The sequence below is a fragment of the Perna viridis genome, chromosome 4, assembly GCF_037379345.1.
Source record: "Perna viridis isolate PV_CMFRI_1.1 ecotype Kerala chromosome 4, ASM3737934v1, whole genome shotgun sequence".
NCBI classification, from domain to species: domain Eukaryota; kingdom Metazoa; phylum Mollusca; class Bivalvia; order Mytilida; family Mytilidae; genus Perna; species Perna viridis.
In genome coordinates, this window is record NC_142448.1 from 14,607,592 (window position 1) to 14,633,889 (window position 26,298).

Below are 26,298 nucleotides of genomic sequence, written 5' to 3' on the forward strand. Positions count from 1 at the left end.
CGAAAAATAGTGGGCTCTCTGATTTTTACCTTATCTCCAGTCTAAACTAGCTCATTTTTCTAATATTTTTGATTTTGAATTTTATTTTACCCATAAAAATGTAAATTAATTTGAATTTTAGCAACAAATTAGCATTTAAATTTATTTTATCAATATCATTTATCAAATCACGTCACAACGAGAAGCCTATTTTAATTTTCGAATTTGGGTCAAGAAAAAGTTTGACGTTTGGGCAAGCTCACAAAATTTTTAAAATTTTATTCTAAAACCTGCGAAATAAGGCCAATCCAACACTAAAATAATGTCAAATGTAAGTAACTACTTCGTTAAGTATAAATCACCACTAATTTCCCTCGACAAACTACATACACGGATTTATTTTTAGGTTACAAGCTTTTGTTCCATTCGATGTCAACAGATGATTTTCGCAGTTAACACTACCAATAGAGAAAATAGGCTTTAAAGACTCCCATTATCAGACCACATTCAAGACAACATTTTCCACAGTTCAGCACCCCAATCTTTTATTTATTTACACCACAATTCACAAACTATAACCTGGGACTTAATATAACTAGCGGACCCCGTTGTTATAGTCCATCTTTAACATAGTGTAAGTTAAGTGTACATACAAACTAACTCAGATGTGACTGAGTGTTCCCACTAAACCTCTGTACTGCTGTAGTTGGTCCAAGACAGTTGATAATTCCTCTGATTTGAAATATCATCATCAACTGGCATGCACATACATTAAAAATATTCTTTATTCTAATCTTTGAATTGGTACTCAGTCAATTCACCTACAATCCTGTTGGCCTTATTCTAATCTTTGAATTGGTATTGAGTCAATTCACCTACAATCCTGTTGGCCTCTGGTTGGTTGCTTTACAAAATGAGTTGTTTCGCCTGGATATAAAATATGTGTTAAATGTCGAAGGTTTCTGTACATGTGAAAAAACAAGAACTGGATTGGTTAAGGTCATCCTCCCAAGTCAGGGATTTGAGTCTATCTTCGCTCCCTCAAACCCCTGACATCACTCATTCATATTTTGCTGGTATCTTCCAGCACCATCTAGTGAGTTACCTAAATTTGAACACAGATCCAACATCCAATCAAATCACTCGTCAAAGGAACACATCGACATAACTTACAAAATGGCTACACATAACGTCAATTTTTTTTGGTAAAGACTCTAAATATAATCTTCTGTTATCATTTTTGCACATATTGAATCTTTTGTGACATCTTACAACTATGGCTTGCTATATCGTATTGTCCATTTCCTCACGTTATTGTTTACCTTTCCGCTGACATTATATGTTCAATCAATTTTCATTGGTCATGGTGCTTTGTAGCCAGAGAAGTAAGCAGTTGGAATCTGTTTTAGACTGCTGAAAAAAAAAGCTTTTAGTTTACCACAGACATTTCTGATCAAATGTAACCTATACATCTATATGTATCCTTATTTTAATGATTAGTTGTGTTAAATGATTTTGATCTTTAATGGATGCAGAGCTATATTTACTCGCATATAAAGATAACCCTTCACGTACCTAGCACATAACTATCTATTTTTAGAAATTTAAATGCACACATTGTATACAATGTCTCCGATGTGTGTCTGGTCATCAAATAGACTTCAGTAATTTTAATGCAATATACTGGACAGTTAGGAAGTATTAATCAACAATAAATATTTATTTTACGACTCTCTGATTATCTTTTCACGTTATATTTGCCGATCGTTAATACCACACGCTAATCGTCTGAGCAGCTGTTTCATTGTGCTGACGGCTTGGATTTAAGTTGGACAAATTAACAATCAAACCAGATTCATGTTGAGTAATTGTATTACCAGTGTAGATTTAGGTAATTTGATTGAGAATTTTCACAAGTCTCCAGGACTCCCCTATAGTGATTTTCAAGGGTCCCCAATAAATTTTGTGGGTTGGGGACCCCAGAGCTCAGATCCCAGAGAACCCTGGTGATGTCATGGGTTTGAGGGAGCGAAGGTAGACTGAAAACCCTGACTTGGGAGGATGGATTAAGGTTGGACTGGTAGTATTGTCAACACTACTGTCAACACAAATTTTAATTTCTCCACTCTCCACAGTGGAGATATTTTGAGTGGAGTCACAGTGTCTCCACTCTTCACAGTGGAGTCACCATGTCAAAAATTGTAATTAACTTCTCCTGTCTTTATGCCAAGATATGTTTAATGGTTTTTATGTAGTTTAATAAAGTTTCTGTACAGGACAGAAAAAAATATTGAAAACTATTGAAATTGGGCAATTTTATCCAGGTTTTTACTTTGATGGAGTCACTGTGAAGAGTGGAGAAATTAAAATTTTGATTGACAGTAGTGTGCATTAAAATATACAAAATGTCAATATTGATTTTAATTCATGCATATGCATGAAGAAAATGGATATTTATCAATAATTAATAAATAAATAACATCATGTATGCAATTAATCAGTTTCACAATTAATTTATCATTGAATAAACAAGAATCAGTTGCAGATCCAGGGGAGGATGTAGGGGGTTGGCATCCCCCTTTTATTGGAAAATTTGTCATTTTCATGTGTAAAATTGACAAACAATGGCAAATCATGCCCTTGCACCCCCTTTTCTGTGGAAACCAACTGGCACCAACCATCTGGCTCCCAACCTTTCAAAGTCTGGATCTGCCCCAAGCATGGTTTTATTGTTTATGATAAATAATTTATAAGATCGAGAAAATTACCGTTGATTATATATCGTGATTAAAAATTATATGTATAATGCAATTAATATTTGCTAAATTGACTAATTAAACGGTAATTAAACTTCTCAAGAAATTAAAGTAAAAAGCTAACTAACTTTAAAGTTTAGAGGAATATAACCGAAAAAGCAAAAAGCAGTTAGAAATATCAAGGAAATACACATTTCAAACCATGTTGTCCTTTCCCTTCATGCACATGTATGTGCACCATGTGAAGAAAAAACCTAACCCAGCACCAGCAGAACCTGGGCCACCATCGGTAGAGGTACCCAAAGCAAAGTAGAACATAGGCGAAACAACCCGAGGCGAACAGGAAAGTAGGCAAAACGACTCAGTAGGCGAGCAGGTTTCTTTGGGAAATGACCCAGATTCCTTTGAATTTCTGGTCTTTCATTGGTTCATTCTTCTGGAATGGAATGTTCATTATCTAAATGCATCAACATACAAGAATGATATTTGATTACATTGTACAATGTACATCATAAGTGAAGGATTAGTTTGAATATGTTAGGTAATTTGTATTCAGTCACCCTTAAACAAATCTCTGAACCCTAAATTCAAATGTTTGGGGATGCATGAACCCATAAATGCAAAAACTAGTGGGCATGCTGTTCTACTTTGGAAAATGTAAATAACAAACTGCAGTGTTCTAGGATTCCTATTTTCCGTTACCCAGGGCAAGTGAAATTTGGGTGAGGGAAAGTTAGGTACTTAGTTACACTTTCCCATGGCAAGTTGAATACTTCATATGCTGTAAGGATTTGTTTTGTTGGGAAAGCAGTCATTGACTGTGGGAAAGTTGATTTTATATGGATTTTTCCTGAGGAAACCTCAATTTCTGAAAAATCCTAGAACACTGAAACTGGGATACATTTTGTACGAGTTAATTATTTAACACTATGCCAAAAAAAATTAATTGGGGACAGTTATACAGTATTACACAGAAATAAAATCATCTCGAATACATACTACAATATGATCACATCACAGCATTGTTGAATAAGTGTCAACTCAGCACTAATAGAATAAGTGGGACTCGGGGCCTTATAATCCAGGGATCGACACAGTAGTCCAGTAGTCCTGTGCTACCCAAATTTTGAAGAGGACTCCTTAAAAAATTCCCATGGTAGTTTTATGACTATCTAAATTTTGCCTTATTTTTTATTAGATCTAAGAACAGAACTGTCATTACTGTCTGCGGATTACCTATTTTACGTCTTAATTAGTCCTGTTGACCACCAAACAAATGAAGTTAGTGTCAAACCATGCAAAGTTTCTAGCATCTAGACTTCCATGACAAGAAGAATTTAAAAAAAAAAAAACTATTTTGACAGTGTGTTACAAGTATCTATTACAAAAACATCTGAACGACAGTAAGTGAGCATAAACATTTGTGCTCATTTGTCCCTCTACATTAGGCCCTGGTGTCACTGTGGCATTATACATAATGTAGAAATAGGCATACGAGTATGTCGTAAATGATTTTATCTGATATCCATTGAGTTGTGGGATTTCCCCAAGTATTTGGGAAAATATTATGATGTACCATCAGATTTCAGTACTATTAACAATAATATGGACAATGTGTCATTTATATAAAAGTTGTTTAGTACTCATAAATAGTCATGTGACACTTAATTCTAACTATTCTAAATATTACTAGCATGATATCATACTGTAATTTGTCTGGTTAATTTTAGGACATTTTTTCTGTTTCTAATATCCTTGTTTTGTCTTGGTCCATTGATCTTGTTCTGTTTCATAGTACATGTAATTAACACTGGACTGAATGGTTACAACTTATTAATTCCCCAAATAAAATCTTTGAAATCTATCGAATATTCGATTTCAACCAAGTATTTTAATTAGCTCTTTTTTTTCAAACATTCTTCACTCCAGTTTACAATAATTCATGTTTTATCGTTCATATTATGTTAAGAAACCATGCAAATTTGTCGTACAGTTTTTGTACGATTTTCCTATTACCTGCCCATCCAACTGTTGTTTACACTTCCCACAATAATTCAAAACCACTTCAAAGTTTCATGAAACTTTGGTATCTAGTAATTTTTTTGATTTTGTGTTTTTGAGCAATAAAAGTTTATTCATACATATACATGTACATGGAACTTATACAAAATGAAGCATAATTTCTGAACAATACAGAGTCAGTGTGGTTAATCAGATGTTCTTCTCCTGAAATTTAAATGTACATGAAATATCTGCCACAATTAGTCTATCAATCAACCATACTTTCTACATGTATATGTATATTGAGCAGTGTCTTCAATTGACATTATGAAAAAGTCATTCAGCCAATTTTAATTATTTAGAGTAAGATGATCTTAAAAGGGATAGGTGTATCATGCTGATGGGTCTTGATAGCACAACTCTTTTTTTTTATTGATGGTATTTAGTTAACAAATTTGAAATGAGTCGGTTAATTATTTGAATTCTACTTTTTTTCAGATTTCTAATGTAGAAAATTTATCACCGCAAGTTATCCGAGGTGTTGCAAAAGAAATTGCCGATTTATGTAATGACCCTCCAGAGGGCATAAAAATATTTCCCAATGAAGAGGATATAACAGACATTCAAGCACAAATAGAGGGTCCAGGTATTTAAAAGAATTAATTATCAATCTTACAAGTGTAGATGATGGAAAATAGAAACATTGGTAACCATGCTTTCCCAAGAACAAAAATCAAGTCACAGTGTTATAAAAAAACTATTGATATGCAGACTAGCTTTACATTTTTCTTTGAGTACATTTGTTATATACTGCAAAAGTAAGATTGGGGTTTAGTTCTTGGTTTGTGCACCTGTTTACTATTTTTTATATAGGTTATATGCTTTGGGATTGTGGACCTACAGGTTAGAAACAACAGTTATATAAAACACATAAATTTTTTATTTCTTGAAAATATATGTTTTATTTTCCAGTGAGATTTTATTTCGCTAGAAAATAAAACATGATCATCTATGATGCTAGCACATTTATAAGTACATGTACGTAAACCACTATTAGTAATAATAATTCTTGCAAAAACATGTTGTAGACCGTATTTTACTTGTAAAAATGTTCTCATTGATATTTCAGCTGGAACACCTTATGCTGGGGGATCATTCAGAATGAAATTAGTGCTAGGCAAAAACTTTCCTTCAGAACCACCAAAAGGATTTTTCTTAACCAAAATATTCCATCCTAATGTTGCAAGCAATGGTGAAATTTGTGTGAATACTTTGAAAAAAGACTGGAAGGCAGAATTAGGAATAAAACATATACTCTTGGTAAGTAATCCTGTACATTACTGATATTTAGAGAAAGATGCTTGATATAGTGTGTGAGATGCATTTGAGACATTTAAAATGCAGTCATGACATATCAGAATTCAAGTACTTGTACCTGAGATACATTGTATATATATTTTTTAATCATAATACTAAAATTTGTAAATTATTTATAATGGAATAATGTTTAAGTAAATCTCACAAATGTTGGAAGTTTTAAGTGTTTGAATCTTTGTAATTTTCATTTCAGACTGTTAAGTGTTTATTAATTGTACCAAATCCAGAATCTGCATTGAATGAAGAAGCTGGAAAATTGTTACTAGAGCAGTATGAGGACTACTCCACAAGAGCAAAATTATACACAGAAATACATGCCAAACCACTCAAGTAAGTCTTGAGCAAAAATACACTGGAATCTGTATCAACTCAATTCCAGACTGAAGGATTTATCTGGTTTATATAGGTGTTCTGTTTTAAAAGGTGAAAATGCCTTGAATCTCAGATGATTGGTTTAGATACCGTTTATTGTGTAAAATGGTGGAAACAAAAACTACATTGAAACTATAATTCTCAAATCAAAATTTAATAATTAAAAGATATTCACCCATTTATTTGATATGTATATGCTAGATTGGGGAATCATTAGACATGTACTGGTATTCATAAAAATGTATTTTTTTTCATTGATAAGTATGTATTATTAAAATAGATCATGCATTTTAATTAAAAAAAAAAACATGAAAAAAATGACTGGCGCAAATTGGGATTACAAGAAGAATCACTAGTGAAAATTTTATACAGAAGTATAATGTGTTATTTGCAGTTTATAAGTACATTTTAGGAGGTGATCACAGTGCATGATAATTGACCATCACATTTACTTTCCAGAATTTTAAATTTTGATCTTTTTGTGTGAACTCTTAACTGAAAAATTATTTGTTTAAATCCTGAACCAACTTCCACTTGCCAGCGGGCATGTGCTAAGGTTCCACATTGTAATCACATTATATTAAACTTTTCTTAGGCCAGGGGACCTACATTTCAGTTAAATGGAGTGAATGTTACACAATACTGGCAATTGCATCGAGTCTATGATATGTCTGAAACTTGAAAATTTAAAAAGTTTTGCTGATTCCATTATCCTTACACATTAATATCCTTTTACTTGTTTTTTTTTTAGGTCAACAGAGAATTCTGCAATTCCTGCATCACCCAGTAAAAACTATTTAGAAGGTCCCATGGCAAAGAAGCATGCAGGAGACAAAAAAGTAATAGACAAAAAGAAAAAGGAGAAGAAAAAAGTGTTAAAAAGATTGTGATATATATTTATGTACATTTTTGTCATATTTATTTCATACTATATGAAAGTATTATGTGAGAAGATGTGGATGCAATTGATATTTCCTGGTGTTGTATGGAATGTGTGAACAATAACAATTTGTATGTGTATGAGGAAGAGTACCAGGAATTTTTAAAATGTAACCCGTGAACAATTTTGAGTGGTTTATGTGGAATCATGTACCATAAAACAACCTTATTATGTTTATTATATTTGCAGAAGACATAACTAATTTCTACTCATCTTGTTTCTCCTTTTGTGTTATATTTTATATTAAAGGTATATCATAAGAACCTATTTCTTTAAGATCTAGCTCTGTTACTTACATGTCTGTGGATACTTTGTATATTTTACCAACAGCAATATAATTGTGACAGTGGAATGATCACAGTGATCTTGTGTTATTTTTTAAGTTGTTTATTTATTTATTTAATTTTTGTCCTAGTTGTGTAAACATTTGATTTTATATCTTGGGGAAATTTTTCTCATTTGTATTTTCTATATAGAGATTTTTATTTTATGAAATTAGTTAAGATTGTGAATACGTCCTTTACCCATTTCATTTGTATCATGATGAATTCTTTATATCATACGTGTCAATAAATTTCGAAAAAAAATGTTTCTTTTTAATTGTGTATTAGAAACTTTCCTGTCTAAAATAAACATTACAATGTGAAAATAAACCATTACGAGATGTTTTGGAGCAAGGTGGCTTAGTCATTTTTATAGACGGTGCAAGGACGAATTCCTTTGCATACTGGTTATAACAGTTACTGGTAGAAAAAATTGTATAAAAAGCTGATATTGTCCTTCTAAGCTAAATGAAGTTCAACAGAGATGAGAAATTTTTTGACTTTCTTGTTTGCCTTTTTGTCATGTTTCACAGCCTTGTACATAGTGAAAAAATAAATGTAAATAGACAATTATTTCTTTAAAACTGCTTTCAGCAGAATTAACATTTAGTTTACTATTTCTATAAGTTTGCCTTGCCTGATAAGGCCTAAAAAAAATGTGTTTCTGGTAACCCGACCGACCCTAACTTTTTTATGGCGTCTGCAAAAAAAAAATCCTGAATTTCAGTGTTTTCTGTTGCAGATTTGTATTTATTGTATTTAAATCGCTCTCCGGTGTGGAGACCCATTATCACAGTAGGAATGCTATGGCGAATGCCAGTGAGAGTTCAGTATTTGCAATCAAAATTGCGAAATGTCAGCGGAGGATAAAAACCTCCTGATCATAGTTCTTTAATTAACCTTGATTTACTTATGACCACTAGGGCTTATTCGTATTGACGATCTGCACACCCCCTTCTACAAATTAAAAAAAAAAATGATAGAAGGGGCGATAAGGAGTCTCATTAGCCTATGGTACAACTGAAAATAAATCATGAAGTGTTGAATTATTTAATGGTGAAGTTGAGACTTGAATCTATCATAAACAAAAGGGGGGGGGAATCAGCAAAGTGGAACAAAATGTAAACTTGATCTGCAACTCATCAAGGTGACTCACATACCAAAAATCAGCTCAATATCTGCAAGTGTTTAAAAAAAATGTGGAAAACTTGTATTTCAGTAAAGTCAAGGGCCATAACTTGGACAAAAATCAGCAAAACAAAACTAAATATAAACATGATTTGTAACTCATCAGGGTAGACTCACATACAAAAAAATCAGCTCAATATCTGCAAGCCTTTAGAAAAAAATGTGTGGAAAACTTCAACTTTCTTCCAGACTGATGGAGTCCAAATCTGAAGTCCCCTTCAGCTAAAGCTGGTAGGGGGACTAATAAGAAAACAAAGACTTCTGACAATTCTGTAACCATTGCATGCCTAGTCATTTCAATCAAGGTCAAATGACTTAAAATTTCTCCAGATTTAATGTTGAGTCTCTGATTAAGTCAGTCAGATACGAATCACTTGCTGTGTAAATCATGTTCTGTATGCAGTGGCGTTAGCATCAGTTTATCACAATTCTGTATCTGTTTTATGCATATGCCCCTGCAGTCAGTCTATTGACTTTGAAAAATCTTATTAAGTTTACTGATGAGGTCATTATTGTACTAGGTTTATACCAATAGTTGCATTAGCATCACTTTGTCCTAGTTCCATGAATGCAAACAATAAACTATACTTAAGGAATATGTCCACTTTGATGGTATCATAGGGTTGTATGGATATTACAAATTGTCCATACAAATATTCAAAATTAGTAACAATGTCATCATCAATCAAATTTTTAATAATAGTGTCAATGTGCCACAGGTGAGACATATCTCTGTAGTGGGAGTTCACTCATCGAACAAATTTTATTTTTGAAGACTTTGGGCTTAATGTGGACAATTTTGAAAACAGATTTCCAAACACAAAAAAAATGCTTATACATCAGTTTGTCTTGCAGATGTTTAACAGTTGAATTTTACCAGAATGTGAACCAGTTAGACAGCAGAACATAACACTAATGGATCTTATAAAACGTATGTGTTCTCTGTACCATATTCCAAAAGATATTTTTTCCTTCATGGATCAAAGACAATATCACATGTAAGTAGGACATAAAAAAAAAACATGTTCGTGCGTTACAAATATTTAGGAATTTTTGTGATGTACAACCTAAGGTATTCATGTATCTGCTAGTTATTTGTCTGAATGGTGAATCTTTTATGCAAGTGTGGATCTTATAAGATAAAAGCCAGATATCAAATGATGTTCATACATATTTTATTTACCTGGTAATTTAAAAACATAGAAAGAAAGGAATAAACTACTATTTCTAATCTATATAAAGTAGAACTCTCATCTTAGCAGGACTCTTGGCTACATTCAGTATACTGAACATTTTGAAATCACATTGAAATAAGAGTGTGTTATAAAAATTCAAACTCAAAATAATGAAATTGTTCAAATTATTCCAAGGGACTTTTCTCAACGAAGTAAAAATTAAAATTAATTTTTGATCAAAACTGACAAAAAGAAAGAGCATTAATATAATTTAATATAGTAATAATCTGTATGTCTGAGTTGATAAAAATAGAGTTGGAAAGAAAACTGATGCAGTAGTCTTTTCACTAAGAACATTTTCAATGTTATCCAATGACTTACCCCAATCATAAATAATTACTACTTTGTTAAATATGGTCTACAGTAATAAGTAAAAGAATGGTAATTCATAGAATTTTTTCCCTTTCTTCTAAACACATTAATAGCACATTTAAATAGATTATAATAATCACATAGATGAGTGAGAGCTGATAGCGGATACAAATGAAATAATAAAAACATAACATAACTAGTATCATCACACTGTTTCTGAGCAATAGTAAATTTTAATTGCTATTATTTATTACTGAAGAATTTTGTTTTCAGGAGCATAAAATTGACTAAAATCTCGGCACATGTAGTCACCAACATTTTTTAAACTACTCATGAAGACTAAAGATAGAACCACATTTAAGCTATCAGTTCCTATTATTGTTAAGCCTAAAAAAAATAAGAAGACAAAAGTCTATATTTAATGCCTGTGATCACATCACAGTACATAATCATAACATTTCATTCTTCCAGCTGCCAAACACTTAATTATGATTATCATTAATCCTGCACTTTCGACCATATGAAACAATAGTTGATGACGTATAAAGTTTAATGAGATGAACTGGAACTTGATCTGCTGTATCTTCTTCTCCTGGCAGGTGATCTTGACCGAGATCTACGTCTAGGAGGAGAACGCCTCCTTGGAGGTGATCTAAAATTCAAACAATACATGCTATAATTCATTGTCAATTAAAATCTACATTTAACTCTTTCTTTAATCTTGTTATTTGATGTAAATCTATCTATACTTAATATTCCAGGAATTAATTTGTTTCTATTTAAAAGGGAGAAGTAATTTTCATACACTCTAGTACAGAGGTTATTGTCATCGTTATCCATTCTCTTTACTTTGCTCATAATTTTCCTGCATTGCTTGATGATGAATTCAATGATGAAGTTTAAACTTTGCATAGGTTAATTGAGAAAATCAAAACTCTTTATTGTGATTTACAGATAATTCAGAGGTGCAAAGCATCAGTTTAGAAACTTTACAAATTTCTTACATCACAGTATTTCCAGTACATCAAAATGTGATGTCTTAATAAATATCAACAAATTATTATCAATATTTATATGTTTGGTATGTTTGTATTTAAAAGGATGTACCGTCTTCTATCTCTGTATGAGCCCCTAGGTGGTGAAGGTCTCTCCCAACGAGGGGGTGGACCCCTTCTTGGAGGACTTCTTCTAGGTCTGGACACTACTCTAGGTGGCAGAACAGCAGCTGCTGTAACCTCCTGACCATCAACCTGACCTATAAACAAAAAAAAAATCCATCAAAAACTAGGCCAGGTATTTTCAAATTGTAATTAGTACCTTTTCAGTTAAACACTTAAACTACTACCAAAGATGAACCTGAATAATAACTGTCAAATATTTATATAAGGACAAAGAACAAATATACATGTTACATGACAGATAATTGGAGGCTATAAAGAGCCTGAATTGCTCACCTAGCTTGAAAAGCTACATTCCATTTTCTGCGAAAAGCAACCATGTTTTCTATAGATAAAAAGAAATCATGATGATCATACTTTTGAGAAATACTTTTGAAATATCTAAAAATCACTGAGAAGGAATCCATCTATGTGGGCTTCCTCTTGACAATTAAGCCATACATACAAATTTGATTTAAGTTATCAACACACATGCCAAATATCAAAAGCCCACTTCAAAAGACAAAAAAATTACAACAGGAACACAAGTTTGTCACTGAAAATAAAAACAGGAATTTCACCTTGGGTCAAAGTTCAAGGTCATAGGACACTATCTATGGTACTAATCATATCTTTATATGAAATATCCATATGCCAAATATGAAAACCCACATCAATAGACAAAAAAAGTTAGTATGGACACAAGTTTGTCACCAAACAGAAATTTGACCTTGAGGTCAAAGTTCAAAGTCATAGGTATGTGACACATCATATGATTTGATCTACGTACATATCAAATATCAAAAGCCCACATCAAAAGACAAAAAAGTAACAGTCTGGACACAAGTTTCTCGGTGAAAAACTGGAATTTGTTCAAGGTCATAGGTTGTCAAGAATATATCACTTTAGGCGACTGCCACTTTTAGTGGCAGAGACCTAATAAAATAAAAAATAACCCAAAATCAAAGTGCTGTCAGCACTGCAGGTTTTTTTTATTCTTGTTAAAATTATACCATAAACAATATTTTGAAGATTACATGACGTAAAATAAAATTGAGATTATACATTTAAATTTTTCATATTTAATATCAAGAACTGTTTTTCCCTAATAAGTATAAAATGAAATGTCAAGCCATACCTCTGATCCAACTTCTCACACAAATACAAATTTGGTTCAATTTCACCTTTTCCCTGAATTTTTAAAACTGTCCAAAAGTTAATTTGCATTAACATTAAAAAAAAACTACAGTAAAAGGCTATTTATCATACTCAAATAAAATCAATTTCAGCTTATGAAAATAATTTCCTTGATGACATAAGATTTCCAAATACTTTTATCAATTTAAAATTTCTCGCAAATTTTACTTTGTTAAAATCACTGCTCTTCACTTCCTGCTTATAAACAGTCAACTATTAATGAAAGAATTGAGAATTTGACTGATAAGTGTGTTAAGATAGATGCATTTCATTCTTGACAGAATCACCTTAGAGAAAATGCATTTTTCATTTATTCGGCCAATTTTAGAATATGGTGATGTTATTCGGGACAATTCGACAATGTCCTTAGTTAACAAGCTAGAAAATGTTCAAGTAGAAGCTATGCGAATTGTGATGGGAGGGACCAAATTAGCATCTATCAATAAACTTTTTAAGGAAACGAGATGGGAAAAACTTTCGGACAGAAGGGGAAAACATAGACTCATATTATTATATAAGATTATCAACAAGGAAACTCCAGAGTATTTGCAATTGTTAATTCCACTCGGTTGATTCCTTGCATGGACATTATACTAGACAATCATTAAATATTTCAGAAATTTGCACAAGAACTAACTTCTATTCTGAATACTTTCTGCCTGCAACAGTTAAACTGTGGAACAAACTTCGTTAGAAAACCAGGAGTTCTAATTCCACTAACATTTTTAGAAATAAGATTAAGGAACATTTGATATAATGCCAGAATCTTTACTTTATTGGTACACGACTAGGGCAAATATTACATGCCAGACTGCGAATGAACAGTGCTTCACTCAACGAACATCTGTTCAGTCGTAACCTTGTTAATTCCCCTAATTGCACCTGTGGTTATGTCGAATCAACTTCACATTTTTTGCTCTTTTGTCCCAAATATACTTTATTACAAAACGAAATCATATTTTCTATGGCACTTGATGTACCTATTACTGTAAATGTATTGTTGTATGGCTCAAATATTCTAAATGCTGAACAAAATGTAGAAGTTTTTCTTAAGGTTCAGAAGTTTATTATCAAAAGTAAAAGGTTTATAAATGCTTGACTTCCATGTACTGCATCTCTACACTAATTTTGTAATTCCATTTTTGTTTTTCTATTTGTCTGTCTTTTTTACTAGTCAATTATGAAAATCATTCCACATGCATCTTATTTATAAGAATTTTCTTGCAAGTTTACTCTAAAGGACATGGAACTTTGTATAAAATATATATCTTCTTTCCGAATCCTACCATGAGTTTGTATGTAAATGTGTGTACTGTATTTGCCTGAGCTCATATACTTGAATAAATATGTTTAAATAAATATATAATATAACTAAGTGTGTTAAATGGAACATGCTTAACATATTTTATGCTTCTTGACACATTATTGCAAGAACTAAATTTCTTCAATGCAAATTTATTATTAAATATCTTTTCAAGGCCAAAAAGGAGTCCCTCAATTCTTCAGTTGATATAAATGAAGACTAGATCTAAATTCTATATGCAGAAATATTAGAGTATTATTGAACTGACTGATTGCAAGAAACATATCTACTGGTTATATAAGAGGTATTGAATGATATATAAGTAGTTACTATATTTTTTCTTCAAGTTTGGTTCTAAATGTTCCAATAGCATCAGAGAAAAACAGTTTTGAAAATATGTTTATGACAAAGGATGCCAAGTGATGGCAATAGCTCACATAGCCCTGAGGGCTAGGTGAACTTAAATTGGTACTCACAGATATTGAGCCTATGCAAGTAGAAAAGGTGGCAAGCCCTCAAAAAACGTATTCATACAACAAATGATGTATATTCATAGGAAAAAAATACTGCTTATTTTCCAGCAAAAAAGTCACATGGTATTGTATTTAGGAAAGTGTAGATGCTGTAAAAGTACTGTTGTTTGTTGGTAACCAATTTTTGTGGTTTTCGTGGGTAGGCCAAACCACTAAATTTGGTTCCCAACAAAAAGGAGATTTTTATTGATGTGTATACCCAAAACCTCAAAACTACAAATTCAAGAATCCATGAGCTTATGATTCTTCTCTTATCCACTAAAAATGGTATTCTTGAATTAAAGAACTTTCACAATAATCTGGCATTCCAAAGTGTGTTAAATACTACCTGATGCTTTGAAATTGCTTGATTGGACAGACTTTTGCAGGATTATAAAGTGAGATGACATAAGGTAATTCCTTATATGAAGGGTGACTAACTTCTCCATTTAGGTAAAAGAGTGCAGTATTTTATTTTACAAGTGACTTTGTGGGTCACATAGCCTGGTTGGTGAAGCTTGGTAAAGATTTAATCAGATTGGTATTTCACCTGAAGTGTGTGTTTAACTGACACAACTAACCTCCATTCATATATTTGATTGCCTTTTCAGCATCATCAGGATTTTCATACTCAATATAAGCATAGCCTTTAATGAAGTTAGGATGTACTCTGTCTGTAGGAACATCAATATTTTTCAGTGTACCATACACTGAGAATATTTCCTGTATGTGATCTTTGTTGACATTTCTTGTAAGCTGACCAATATGTACTTTTGTTGGCCTTGGTGTTGGACTTCTTTTTCTTCGTTTGGGTGACCTACAGTTAAATCATACCCGAAATTTGAATATATATAAAAATAAATAAATAAAAATTAAAGGCAATGATTTATGTATGCTTAATTATATTATTCCATTAAACCACAATGTTCTTCTAGAGGTACTTCCGACATTGATTTGGTAGGCTACTGGAGCTGGAAATGCTTTCCAAGCAGATTTTCTCCTACATATACATTAATTAATTTCTAACAAAATATTTTATAAGATAGAGTAGAAACTTATATCATGAATAGACAAATCTGAGCTTTTTTCACATGACGTTTTTCTATATAGTATGTAGTAGTAGCTTCAATATCTTAAAAGCATTTGTTTTTTCATTATTGGCATTGCTTGGTTAAAGACAATAAGTAATTTGCACATTAAGACAGAGTGGAGTAGAAGTGTATTCTGTTTAAGTAAATAACATACTCTGATGTTTTTCTCTTAGCTTCTCTTTTCTTTGGAGACCTGTCACTTCCACTTGAAGATGATCGACTAGAACTGGAGCTACCAGAACGAGAGGATGAGCTACTCCCGGAACTACTACTACTTCCACTGCTGGAACTACTGTTGGAGGAGGAGGACCTGGATCTACTTCTCCCGGCTGAACTTCCAGATGAGCTGTAAGTACATCATAAATATCATAGTTATTAAAATTGAACAATTCATTTTAGGCTTTATAAAAAAAAATATGGAATGCACATTTACAGTGGAACAGTGCATTCTAACCAAACATTTCACATAACACGAACTACTGCAAGGTACAGCGAGAGTTAATTACCAGTAATACTTGTTGACATAGCAGGTTCTTCTACTACAAGTACTTTCTGAAACTGACAATTGTTTGGTGGAACATTTTTCCATAGTTTGGCTTAGAGAAACAGCAGAAAAAGAAAATGGACACTTACACTTACATTTATTTTTAGTTTATTTGCTCAGCACCTCAGTGACTGAACCTGATCTATCTATCAGTCTTGGTTTATAAGGCAAATGCAACGTTCGGCTTTGTATTTAAACAGTGATTCTGTTTCAACTAAACACAGTACTTCATGTACAGTACTTATATTTGATTTGTATTCTACTAGAACTTTTGTACTTTATCAAAGCTATAATGCTGTCCAGTTTTTGTACATATATTTTATTTTACACCAAGGTATTATTTTAATCTCGCCAGGTAAATATTTTGCTGAAATATAAAGCTTCAGGACATGTCTACATTCCAGCCTTACACAACATGCCAGTTGTCTTATCTCCCTCATAACTTGGCTTCTTGATACATTGTTTTACCCACTTTACCATACCTAAAAAAGACAAGAATATGATAATGATAAATGGTATTGAAAGTAGCAATTCACAAGTACATAACATTCATGAGGCAAAAATATATTTAGATATAAAATGTATCAATATATCTGATAAATAGTGACATTCAGAAAACAGAAGAAAAAAAAAACAAGAGGCCTCCAAATTGACAGCAAACCAGATTTTTTGGGTAGGTACAATTAAAAAGTCCATTTCTCAAAATGGACTAAATGCAAAACACATAACATATCTGAATTTGAAAAGATTCCACCAATGGCTTTTACAATTTTTTTGCAGTTACCAGTCCACCCATCCTACAGTACTATTAATAACATATTTTTTTCCTCTGAAAATGTGGTTTAAAAGGGTATGTAAGGTCTGGTGGGTATATTCATGTTATTTTTTTAGCACTAGACTTTAGGAAACAATAGTCTTCAACCATTAGTGCTACTTCATGCCTTGTTAAACCATATCCTTTTATATTATACATGTATACTAGAAGTCCTAGCAAATAGTGGAAAGAGGGGGTTTTCATTTTTAAAAATTTGGCTCTGAAAATATACTTTGTCAAATCAATTTGGGTATGAATTGTGTGAAGTAAAATTTGTGCTAACTTTGCTATTAACAAAATCGTTTTACCAATTCATGCATACATGACAAGGTTTACCTAAGTACATAGTGCAGGTTGAGTGTGTTCACTTGCATATGCAAACATATTTCTATGCAAGAAATATTGGTAACATGCATTGAAAGCTTAAATACTTTTACCATAAAAACCTGTTGTATCAAGACAATTATTGACACAACATGATGAACAAGGAATTCCAATAGTAGGAAAAAGTGATTAAATTCAATGTTTGTTCATATGTATTAGATTTTGTTGTCAGGGCCTTTCAGAGCTTACTTTAGGGTGTGTTTACACTAACAGAAGGCCTGTTGGTGATCTCTGTATTGACTATTTTTATATAGGGATATACCGTGGTGCATTTGTTGTGTTTCACCATGTCTGTTCTTTCTCTATGTATTACATTTTCCACAGTCAGTGGACTGCATAGCAGCCATTCTAATAACAAACCTGCTACTGTTGGAGTCACTGCTTGATTCTGAAGCCTTTCTTTTTCTTTTATCTTTGCCTTTTTCTGACCCACTTTTTTTTCTTTCTCTGCTTTTTCTCTCACTTCCTGCCCTATCATTATAAATACATTCAAATTTGATGAAAGCATTAACTATAATAACATTTATGAAATAAATTATGGAAACTCCATTTTATCATTGTTTTACCACGGGGCTGACCATTTAAGTCACATTATTTTACCCCCAGCAATAGCATATTTTGAAGCTTAGAAATATGATTGGTATTTACTGGAAATTCAATTTTTTTCAGCTTACAGAAGCAGCTTATGAAACCTGAATTTTCAAAGTACACATCTTCAAGAAAACCAAAGAAATTCAGCCTTAATAAAGTCATTAGGAAATCCTGACTACCTTGCAGCAAGGTAGAATTAACAGGTTTTCTTGATTCAATTTCAGAACAACATCAATCCTTTTGATGACAACATGTTAAGTGACAGATGATTCACACCAAACCAAAAATGGACCATTACAAAATTGGAACGTGACAAAACCAGACTAGAAATACAACAAAATTTATGAGTGCTTGTTCTAATGACATACGTATCTTACAAATAGTACTCCTGCTTTACCAAAGTAAATTAAACAATAAAGAGTGAAAGTTAATATTAACAGGGTAGACACAATGTATTCCTGAAGAAGTTCTTGTTCAAGACATTGAAAGACATTTTAAAATAAATAATCACCAATAAGAAAATAAAAATAATTCTTTCTAAAAACTTTGGTTGAATTTCTTAAAAACGTGAGTATTAACACAAAGACAAATGAGATAAATTATTAGTGCCACATATAAATACAGAACACCCAGATGTGTACAAATTAAACTAATCCATAAACAAATATCAATATACATGTACAGCTTATGAAAACTTATGACACACTAAAACTATACATAGACTGAATAAGATTTCAAAGAAGTATACATTTTGTGTACAATGTAAAGTTCCATTTCAAAAATAAAAAAAACTTTAGGGTAGAAGTTCTATGGCATCACACACAGGGGTTTCATTAATTTTTCAGACAGGAGATCTTTACTGAGAGTAGGAGATACCAAATAAATTCGGCAAGGAGTCTGGGGCCAGTTAAGGCCCCCAGTGGGTCCAGGGCAACGCCTTGGTGAAGCTCCTGGATGTTAGCCTTTTTGAGATTTAAATTTTGACTTGAAAATATGGGATTAAGTCTGCAATATTTGCTTGTTTTGTTTAAAATATATGAATTTGAAATCAAGATATATGATGTGTGATGAATCATAACTGATTTTGTCTCAAAACCCTGAAATCCAGGAGCTCCCCATGATTCCCACCAGATCCATATCTAGACTAATGCTGATAAACATTGTTGACTGTTTAATACTATGTCATTTTATATGAAATTTTGATAAATATCATATTTTGTTCTTAGGTTTTTATTTACTTGTTACAAAATTTGAACACTAAAACGTGGAAATAAAAATATAGGAAAAAAACTAAACATTTATTAAATGAAATACCATAACATGTGGTGGTTCCTAGTGCTGATTATTTTCATAATAAAACTATGTTGTTGTTTATTGTCTAATTATTACTGTGACACGTAGAGCAATTGCATGTGTATGGCAAGCCAAAGTGGACAAAAATCAATATTTTGTAACATTAGAAAAGATTTTTTAATAGTAGAAATTCATTTTGTAATATTAAAAATTCATTTTCTAATATTACATATTTTGTAATAATACAAGTTGAATATGTAATACTAGAACATGAATTTGTAATTAGAAAATTAATTTGTAATATTAGAAAATCACTTTGTAATATTGCAAAATCAGTCACATTGTTTAATATTACAAAATGATTTTCTAATATTAAAAAATCGTAATTTAATACATCAAATCCATTTTCTAATATTAGAAAATCAATTTCTAATATAAAAAGATCGTTTTTTTAATATTACAAATTCAATTGAATTTTTAATATTTAAAAATGATTTTTTAATATTAAAAAAGTGTTTTGTGATGTAAGAAATCTAATTTGTAATATCAGAAAATGAATTTGTAATATTGAAAAATCATTTTTTAATATTGGAAAATACTAATTTTTGTCCACTTTGGCTTGCCATACATGTGTCTTATTGTGAAATGTTGGTCTAAAAATCAGTCTGATAAGAAATTCTTTGCTTCTGAAAAAGAACACGGCTGGCAGTTTAAGTCTGGTTGACTTTTCTATTATTATTCATAGCAGTGTTGAATCTCCGATCCAATATTTTTTTTATATTCTTGTCAGCAAAAGCTAGACATGTTCTTTTCAAACTTTGGGTTGCCAGAATATTTTTACCAAAACTCCCTCTCCCCACTGATTCGAATGGTCATCTCTTAAATCATATTCTGTAAAAGTTTGTTTCACCTGTTGACTTGTTGTCAACACTAACAATTCCTGCACTCGTCTGCACAAATCACAACAAATATGGGGGAAAATGATGGGTATGGGGCAATTCCAATACGAACGGCATTGTTTGACACGTTTTCATACCTGTGTTTAGCTATGTTCGCACAAAATATTTGGTGATTGCTTTGACATTATTAACTCACCACATGTTTTCTATAAATAGAAACTATGTTAAAACGTCATAGGTTAAAGCGCTTTAGCGATTAGAATCTGACTCGGACCTCAACGAGAACACCGATTGATATAAACAATAATAAAGACTAAAGATCGCGATTTTGGAGACATACCCATTGCCTACAGCCTACAGGAACGATCTTAGATATCTATTTACTAGATTTTTCCTCATGATTTTTTTTGCATTTATTTTATTCTGCCGGTACCAGACACTACTGTAGCCGGGTAAAAGTACCGGGTACCGGCTCTTAATGAAAGCACTGCTCACAGGGAGTGTAATATAAAGTCCCTGCATCACAGTAATTTTAAATTAAAAATGTATAACCAGAAAACCACACACTCATACACTTAAGGCCATACAAAAAAAATATGCCTAGATTCTAAGGCCACTTTTTAAGAAAAAGCGGGAGGGAGGCTTATTTTATTTTATTTTTTTTTATCAGAAGCAAGTTTTCTTCTTTTTTTTCAAGAAATTTCATCAAATTGAACACTTCTGTAAACATACAGGATTGAGAAGTTATATAAAATACTCCACGGCATTAAACCTTTACTGGAATATGAGATATGGCAAGAAATAAGAGCCATCTCTCTACCACGAGACATGCTTTCATTTTTAATGAATGATGTTAAATAACAGCCTCTTTCGCATTGTATTTTTTAGCTTTCTGTCAAAGCGCACAGAAACTATTAATTAATCAAAAGTCGATTCCGGACTGGATATGAAAATTTCAGGACTTTACCGTAATAAAAATTGCAGCTGCAGGAGGGTTTATAGGGATGCAGCGGTGCCTGAGAACCTTTAAGTCACATTTTTTTTTTGGCCTAAATAGAAATTTTCATTTCGTAATTTCAAACCCAAGTGAATAGAATACTATAATAATTTGCAATTCTAGTAAATACTTCTTGTTCTAACTAATAAATAGTGAGGCAAGCATAAAAATAAATATGCTGTTGCACACTGGTCAGATTCCACTATGGTATAATTTTGTGTAGTCGAATTTTGTCATGGTCCGTTTTCATTATGGTATGATTCATCATGCATTCTTTTTAAATTACCATACATTTGTTGATGTAAAATTTTAAAAACTATTTGCAATATCAAAATAAACAACTATTCACAGTGACAGTGTACAATTTTATAGACGTATTTTCACTTGTGGGCGCCATTGACGAAAATAATATATTTTCATGTTGTTTTCTCACTGAATTCTCCTTCAACTTGAAGATCAATGACATCACAATTTAAAATTACATTGTTTCACTGGCATCAAAAGTTTAATTAGAGACAAAACTGCGGTCATTCGGAGCAAAATGACGAATGTGAATTTATGAATTGTTTACAGATAGAGCCAAAGGTGTAGAAGATCAATAAAACTGTCGATCAGGCAAATCACTGTCAGGTATATAATGTACAGAATAACATTGGTTTTAAGGGCAAGTTTTGTTTGACAGACATAACCGCTATTAGGTTTTGTTAGGAAAGGGTCTGCAGGAGTCTACCTGTGGCCGATGTAAACAAACACCCCCCTAAGTTCGGTACTACGAATCACCGGAATGACCCGTAATCACCGAAATGCCCCTACAAATCACCGGAATGCCACCGAAATGCCCCTTATTTTGTTGTAAAACTATTAAAATTTTATAAATATTGATTCTATGAGATGTTATGAGGTATATCTACATAATAAAATTTTGATATTTTTACACGAAGATTTTTTATTGAAAGAAATAAATATTAGCATCAAAGAAAGATAACTCTCGCTTATTGAAACATGAATGTACTCTGCATAATAACCGATTACATACAGAAAACGATGCAAGTTTTTATCTGTTTAATAAATTATTTGCCAATCAGTTGTATAACAAATAATAATTTATTTATTTTTTGTAAAAAAGGACAATTGAAAAATTGCCCTTTTTTTAATCTTGCCGATAATAAGTTCTACCGCTCGTCGTTCAAGGGTCATTTACATAATTATACAAGCTAATTATAAATCAGATCTGAGAATTTAATAATTATCACCAAAATGCAATCTTAATTAGTTAATTTCTAATGAAGAGACAATAATTGTTGACACTAGTTTTTTTATGATCTTAAACTTGTATTTGATCTTCCGCTTCTCATCATTAAAAAATAAAAATGTATATAAGGTTAAATATATTTATGTTCTACAATCATACCACATTCTGATATTCAGTATGGCTGGGTTATACCCCTGCACTGAATGCAAAAATGAATGTGGTGAAGGCACCATACAATGTAATTTGTGCACCCGATGGTTGCATGTTCAATGTGTACCCATGTCCGATGTGCAGCTCAAGTCATGGTCGCAACCCATGCTGACCTTCCTCTGCCGCAAATGCTGCTTTGTGAATGGCGAGTTTGACCTGCAGAAATCCTTGCAAAGGTAAAATTTCATTTATATATTTTTTTTAAATCCGGGTTCATATATTTATTTATCAAGTCTATCATAATTAGTACCATACTGAATTTTTCCCCACGGAGAATTACACTGTACATAGCTTTAAAGCATAAAGTCTATTCAGTTTGTAAATTTAAAATGCTGAAGACATAAATGTAAAAAACGATTTATTTTAAATCTCAAGTTTAACATCACTGTTCATGTTATCAACTAGATAAAATATTGTGAGTATACAAGTTTATTTAGAAAGTAACTTTCCGCATTAAACATGTCCAAATCTTGTCGACAAAACCACTGTTCTAAAGTTGAAAAAAAGTTTTTTTTGTCCACTATCATTCAAATGCACACAATCTCTGATGTAGTCTTCTGGGTACTTTATTTTCTTCATAGATATCACTGAAGCATTGGCAAAGTTTTGCAGTTTCTTATTTATTTTCTTCTTTTGTGAATTGAATCGTTCAATCGTTAACTCCACCGAATACTTGAATTTTCCTCTAGGTAGTATTTCAGAAACGTAAATAAATTGAACAGAAGGAGGAATGGCAATGAAATCTTTTTTTTGGAATTTATATACAGATTCATAACTAATTGCTATGAGTAATATTCACTCAGAGTGTCTGATTTTAGATGAATAATTGATGAGTTATGTTCAGCTAAATGTCAAATTATTAGTTTAATCTTTAGTTTAGTCTTGGCGGTTTTAGACAGCAAACCCAGTGTAGTGAAAGCGGCTGCGACATCTGAATCCTTGTTACTTGAGACTTACGGTGTGAAACTTCCTGAACCGACCGAAATAAATAAAGCTCATTTAACAATCGACTCTGTGTCTGTTGACATTTTAAGGATGTATCATCCTGTTCTGCTTTCTAGTGTGTTCCCAGCAAAGACTGTAGGTGATGGTAACTGTATGTACAGATCTGTGTCAAAAGCTCTAACTGGGACTGAGTCCTTCCATGTACTGTTAAGGTTACTTTCGTCCATTGAGATCCTGACCCATCCACAGTTCTACGATACCGCGCACCGAAAGCACATCGACCTTGTCAAAGACAACAGAATCGTGCCCGGTACATACAAAGACATTATAATTGACTCTCTCAAAATTAACGCATATTCTAGTATGATGCACATGTATGCATTAAGTGCTGCACTAGGCAAACCCATCAGGTCATACTACCCACCTCAGTTGTTAGCAGAGTTTGTGTCAGAACCTCATACGAGGAAAGTAGTTGGTAGGAGTGTAAATGTATCTGAACAACCGATTGTTACTCTCATGTGGACACAAATGATTTTTTCAGGTCATTCATTTTCTCCCAATCATTTTGTACCCCTGATTAGTTTGGTAACTGAGGAACCATGTTCTGTTGTCACACTTGATGAGTCGTATGCTAATTCAGAATTAGACAATGTAGATCAGTCACTTCCAAATGTTGCAGATCAATCAAATGTTGTAGATGACCCAATTGTTGTAGATCAAATAAATGTCAGTGCAGACAATAATTGCACAAGGGTTTCAGATGACGATGACGAGAGTGAGGAACACATTTTTTCTAATTTTATTTACGACGATTCCGTCCATCCTTTTTCCAGTGGGTGTCTTCACAAGTCCTTTTTAGATGTAAATGACCTATTACAGTATTTGCAAACTTACAATTTTTCTAAAGCCCATCAAACAATTCCTTCAGGCGTCAAATCTGATGTTTTTTTTGTGGTACAAAATGCAAAAAACTTAGAGAAACGATCAAATGGCCTAAAAAGCTCATTTTCTGACGACTGTGGTGTCTGGAACACCAATTCCGGTACGACCCCAAAAACTTATTACGTAAAAACACCAGCTGGTGAATTGAAAACAGTCTTTCTAAGAAATGGTTTGTATTGCTTCCAAAAAAAAGTGAAAGGAAATCAAATTTGAAAGAAAAAGTCAACAAACCATTATGTACCGGGTTAGTAGAAAACGCATGGACTAACAATAATTCAGAATCTCTCAATCACATCTTAAAGCAAGCTATAAATTGGAAATCGAAACCCCTCTTAGACCTTGTCAACATCCTGACAACTCTCATAGAGGCCCAATTTAAAGACATTAGGAAGGCAATCGTTGGCACAGGACAGTTTAGGCTTGCAAAGACCTACGAACACTTTGGGGTGACAAGGACTGTTTGGGTATCAAAAACGACAGAGGAGCGTGACAGACACTACAAGCGTTTAAGACAATTTATTCCCAAAGACAAAATGACTGTTACTTCTACGGACGGTAAAATGACTGTAGTTCAGCCCAGGTCACTAGGCAAAAAGATTGGTCAGCACAAACGAAAAATTAACGAGAGGACAAAGACATTCAAAAAAACGAAAACAAAGTAAATGTTCAGCTAAGTGAATGTTCAGCTGTTTGATATTAACAGTGCGTACGCCGTATCTTGTTGTTGAGATGCCCAGAAATGGGTAGGACTCCACTGTTACTATTAAACCTCTTCGCATGGACATCTAAATTATTTTTTTCAGTTTATTGTTTGTTTGTATTATATTATATATTATATTATCGTCTTTATTATCAATCAGATGAATTTTAATCATGTTATGTGATTTAAAATAGTAGCTATATGTCATATGCCTGAGACGCTTCTTAAATAGTTGCTGAATGATTTTACATGCTTATTATCATTTATATTTTTATGATGTGTTAATCCTTACATTTTTTTAATAGTAGCTTCATATATTCTGTGTTTTGTAAGAATTTGCTATCTGCTTTGCTGACATATTATTGACTGTGTACCAATAAATAAATATTATGAACTAATTTCAGCATTTAGTTATCAATTAAAGTCTATGAAGTATAAATCATATTGAGTTTCCACCTGATTACTGGTAATTACTAGAGATTGCGCAACATAGTCTTTATCTCCAAGAGTTATCGCTCTTTGAACTAATTGACGCTTCGAGAAACAACACTTTAAAATTAAAATATTTAATTATGGTAGGAATTATGCATTTATGAAAATTTTAAGCATTAATCTTTATGAAATTCATCATGTAAAGTCATTTGAAGGGGCATTTCGGTGATTTCAATGGGCATTCCGGTGATTTGTAGGGGCATTTCGGTGATTACGGGGCATTCCGGTGATTCGTGTTACCCCCCTAAATCATCTACAAAAAAGCTGTGTTTGTACACAAAATGAAACAATATTCAGAACAAATGTAAGATTGCCATTCAAAAATAAACAAAACAAAAATTCTCCAGTGATAAACTCCAGGATGGGAATGATTTTTTGCGATGTTAGAGTTACATAGGACAATCGTATCTTACATTTTCAATGGACGCTGTGCTACTAAATGATAGGCTTTCTACGATTGGCCAATTCTTCTGCACTTAAAGAATTTGACCA

The 26,298-nt window shown here is 32.3% G+C and overlaps 2 protein-coding genes across 2 annotated transcripts; one reads left to right on the forward strand and one right to left on the reverse strand.

Moving 5' to 3' along the window:
• The first annotated feature begins 174 nt into the window (after nt 1-174).
• LOC148618996 (ubiquitin-conjugating enzyme E2 S-like) lies at nt 175-8,271 on the forward strand. The gene is made up of 5 exons (XM_088578467.1): nt 175-310; nt 5,235-5,382; nt 5,866-6,056; nt 6,307-6,443; nt 7,237-8,271. The coding sequence occupies exons 1-5, from the start codon at nt 302-304 to the stop codon at nt 7,373-7,375; spliced, it is 624 nt and encodes a 207-aa protein (XP_088434593.1). The 5' UTR covers nt 175-301; the 3' UTR covers nt 7,376-8,271.
• Nucleotides 8,272-10,094: 1,823 nt separating this feature from the next.
• LOC148618997 (uncharacterized) lies at nt 10,095-26,291 on the reverse strand. The gene is made up of 6 exons (XM_088578469.1): nt 26,220-26,291; nt 17,846-17,956; nt 15,898-16,089; nt 15,234-15,469; nt 11,591-11,738; nt 10,095-11,135 (listed from the first exon to the last, which is right to left on the reverse strand). Coding segments are annotated over exons 1-6 (792 nt in total). The 5' UTR covers nt 26,222-26,291; the 3' UTR covers nt 10,095-11,032.
• Nucleotides 26,292-26,298: the final 7 nt, after the last annotated feature.

What these genes read in the sequence shown, in the direction of transcription:
- LOC148618996 (XM_088578467.1), top strand. An exon ending in AGCACAAATAGAGGGTCCAG is followed by an intron (nt 5,383 to 5,865) that starts GTATTTAAAAGA and finishes TTGATATTTCAG; the next exon opens with CTGGAACACCTTATGCTGGG. An exon ending in GAATAAAACATATACTCTTG is followed by an intron (nt 6,057 to 6,306) that starts GTAAGTAATCCT and finishes TTTTCATTTCAG; the next exon opens with ACTGTTAAGTGTTTATTAAT.
- LOC148618997 (XM_088578469.1), bottom strand. An exon ending in AGTGACTCCAACAGTAGCAG is followed by an intron (nt 16,090 to 17,845) that starts GTTTGTTATTAG and finishes ATGTACTTACAG; the next exon opens with CTCATCTGGAAGTTCAGCCG. An exon ending in TCATACAGAGATAGAAGACG is followed by an intron (nt 11,136 to 11,590) that starts GTACATCCTTTT and finishes TTTGAATTTTAG; the next exon opens with ATCACCTCCAAGGAGGCGTT.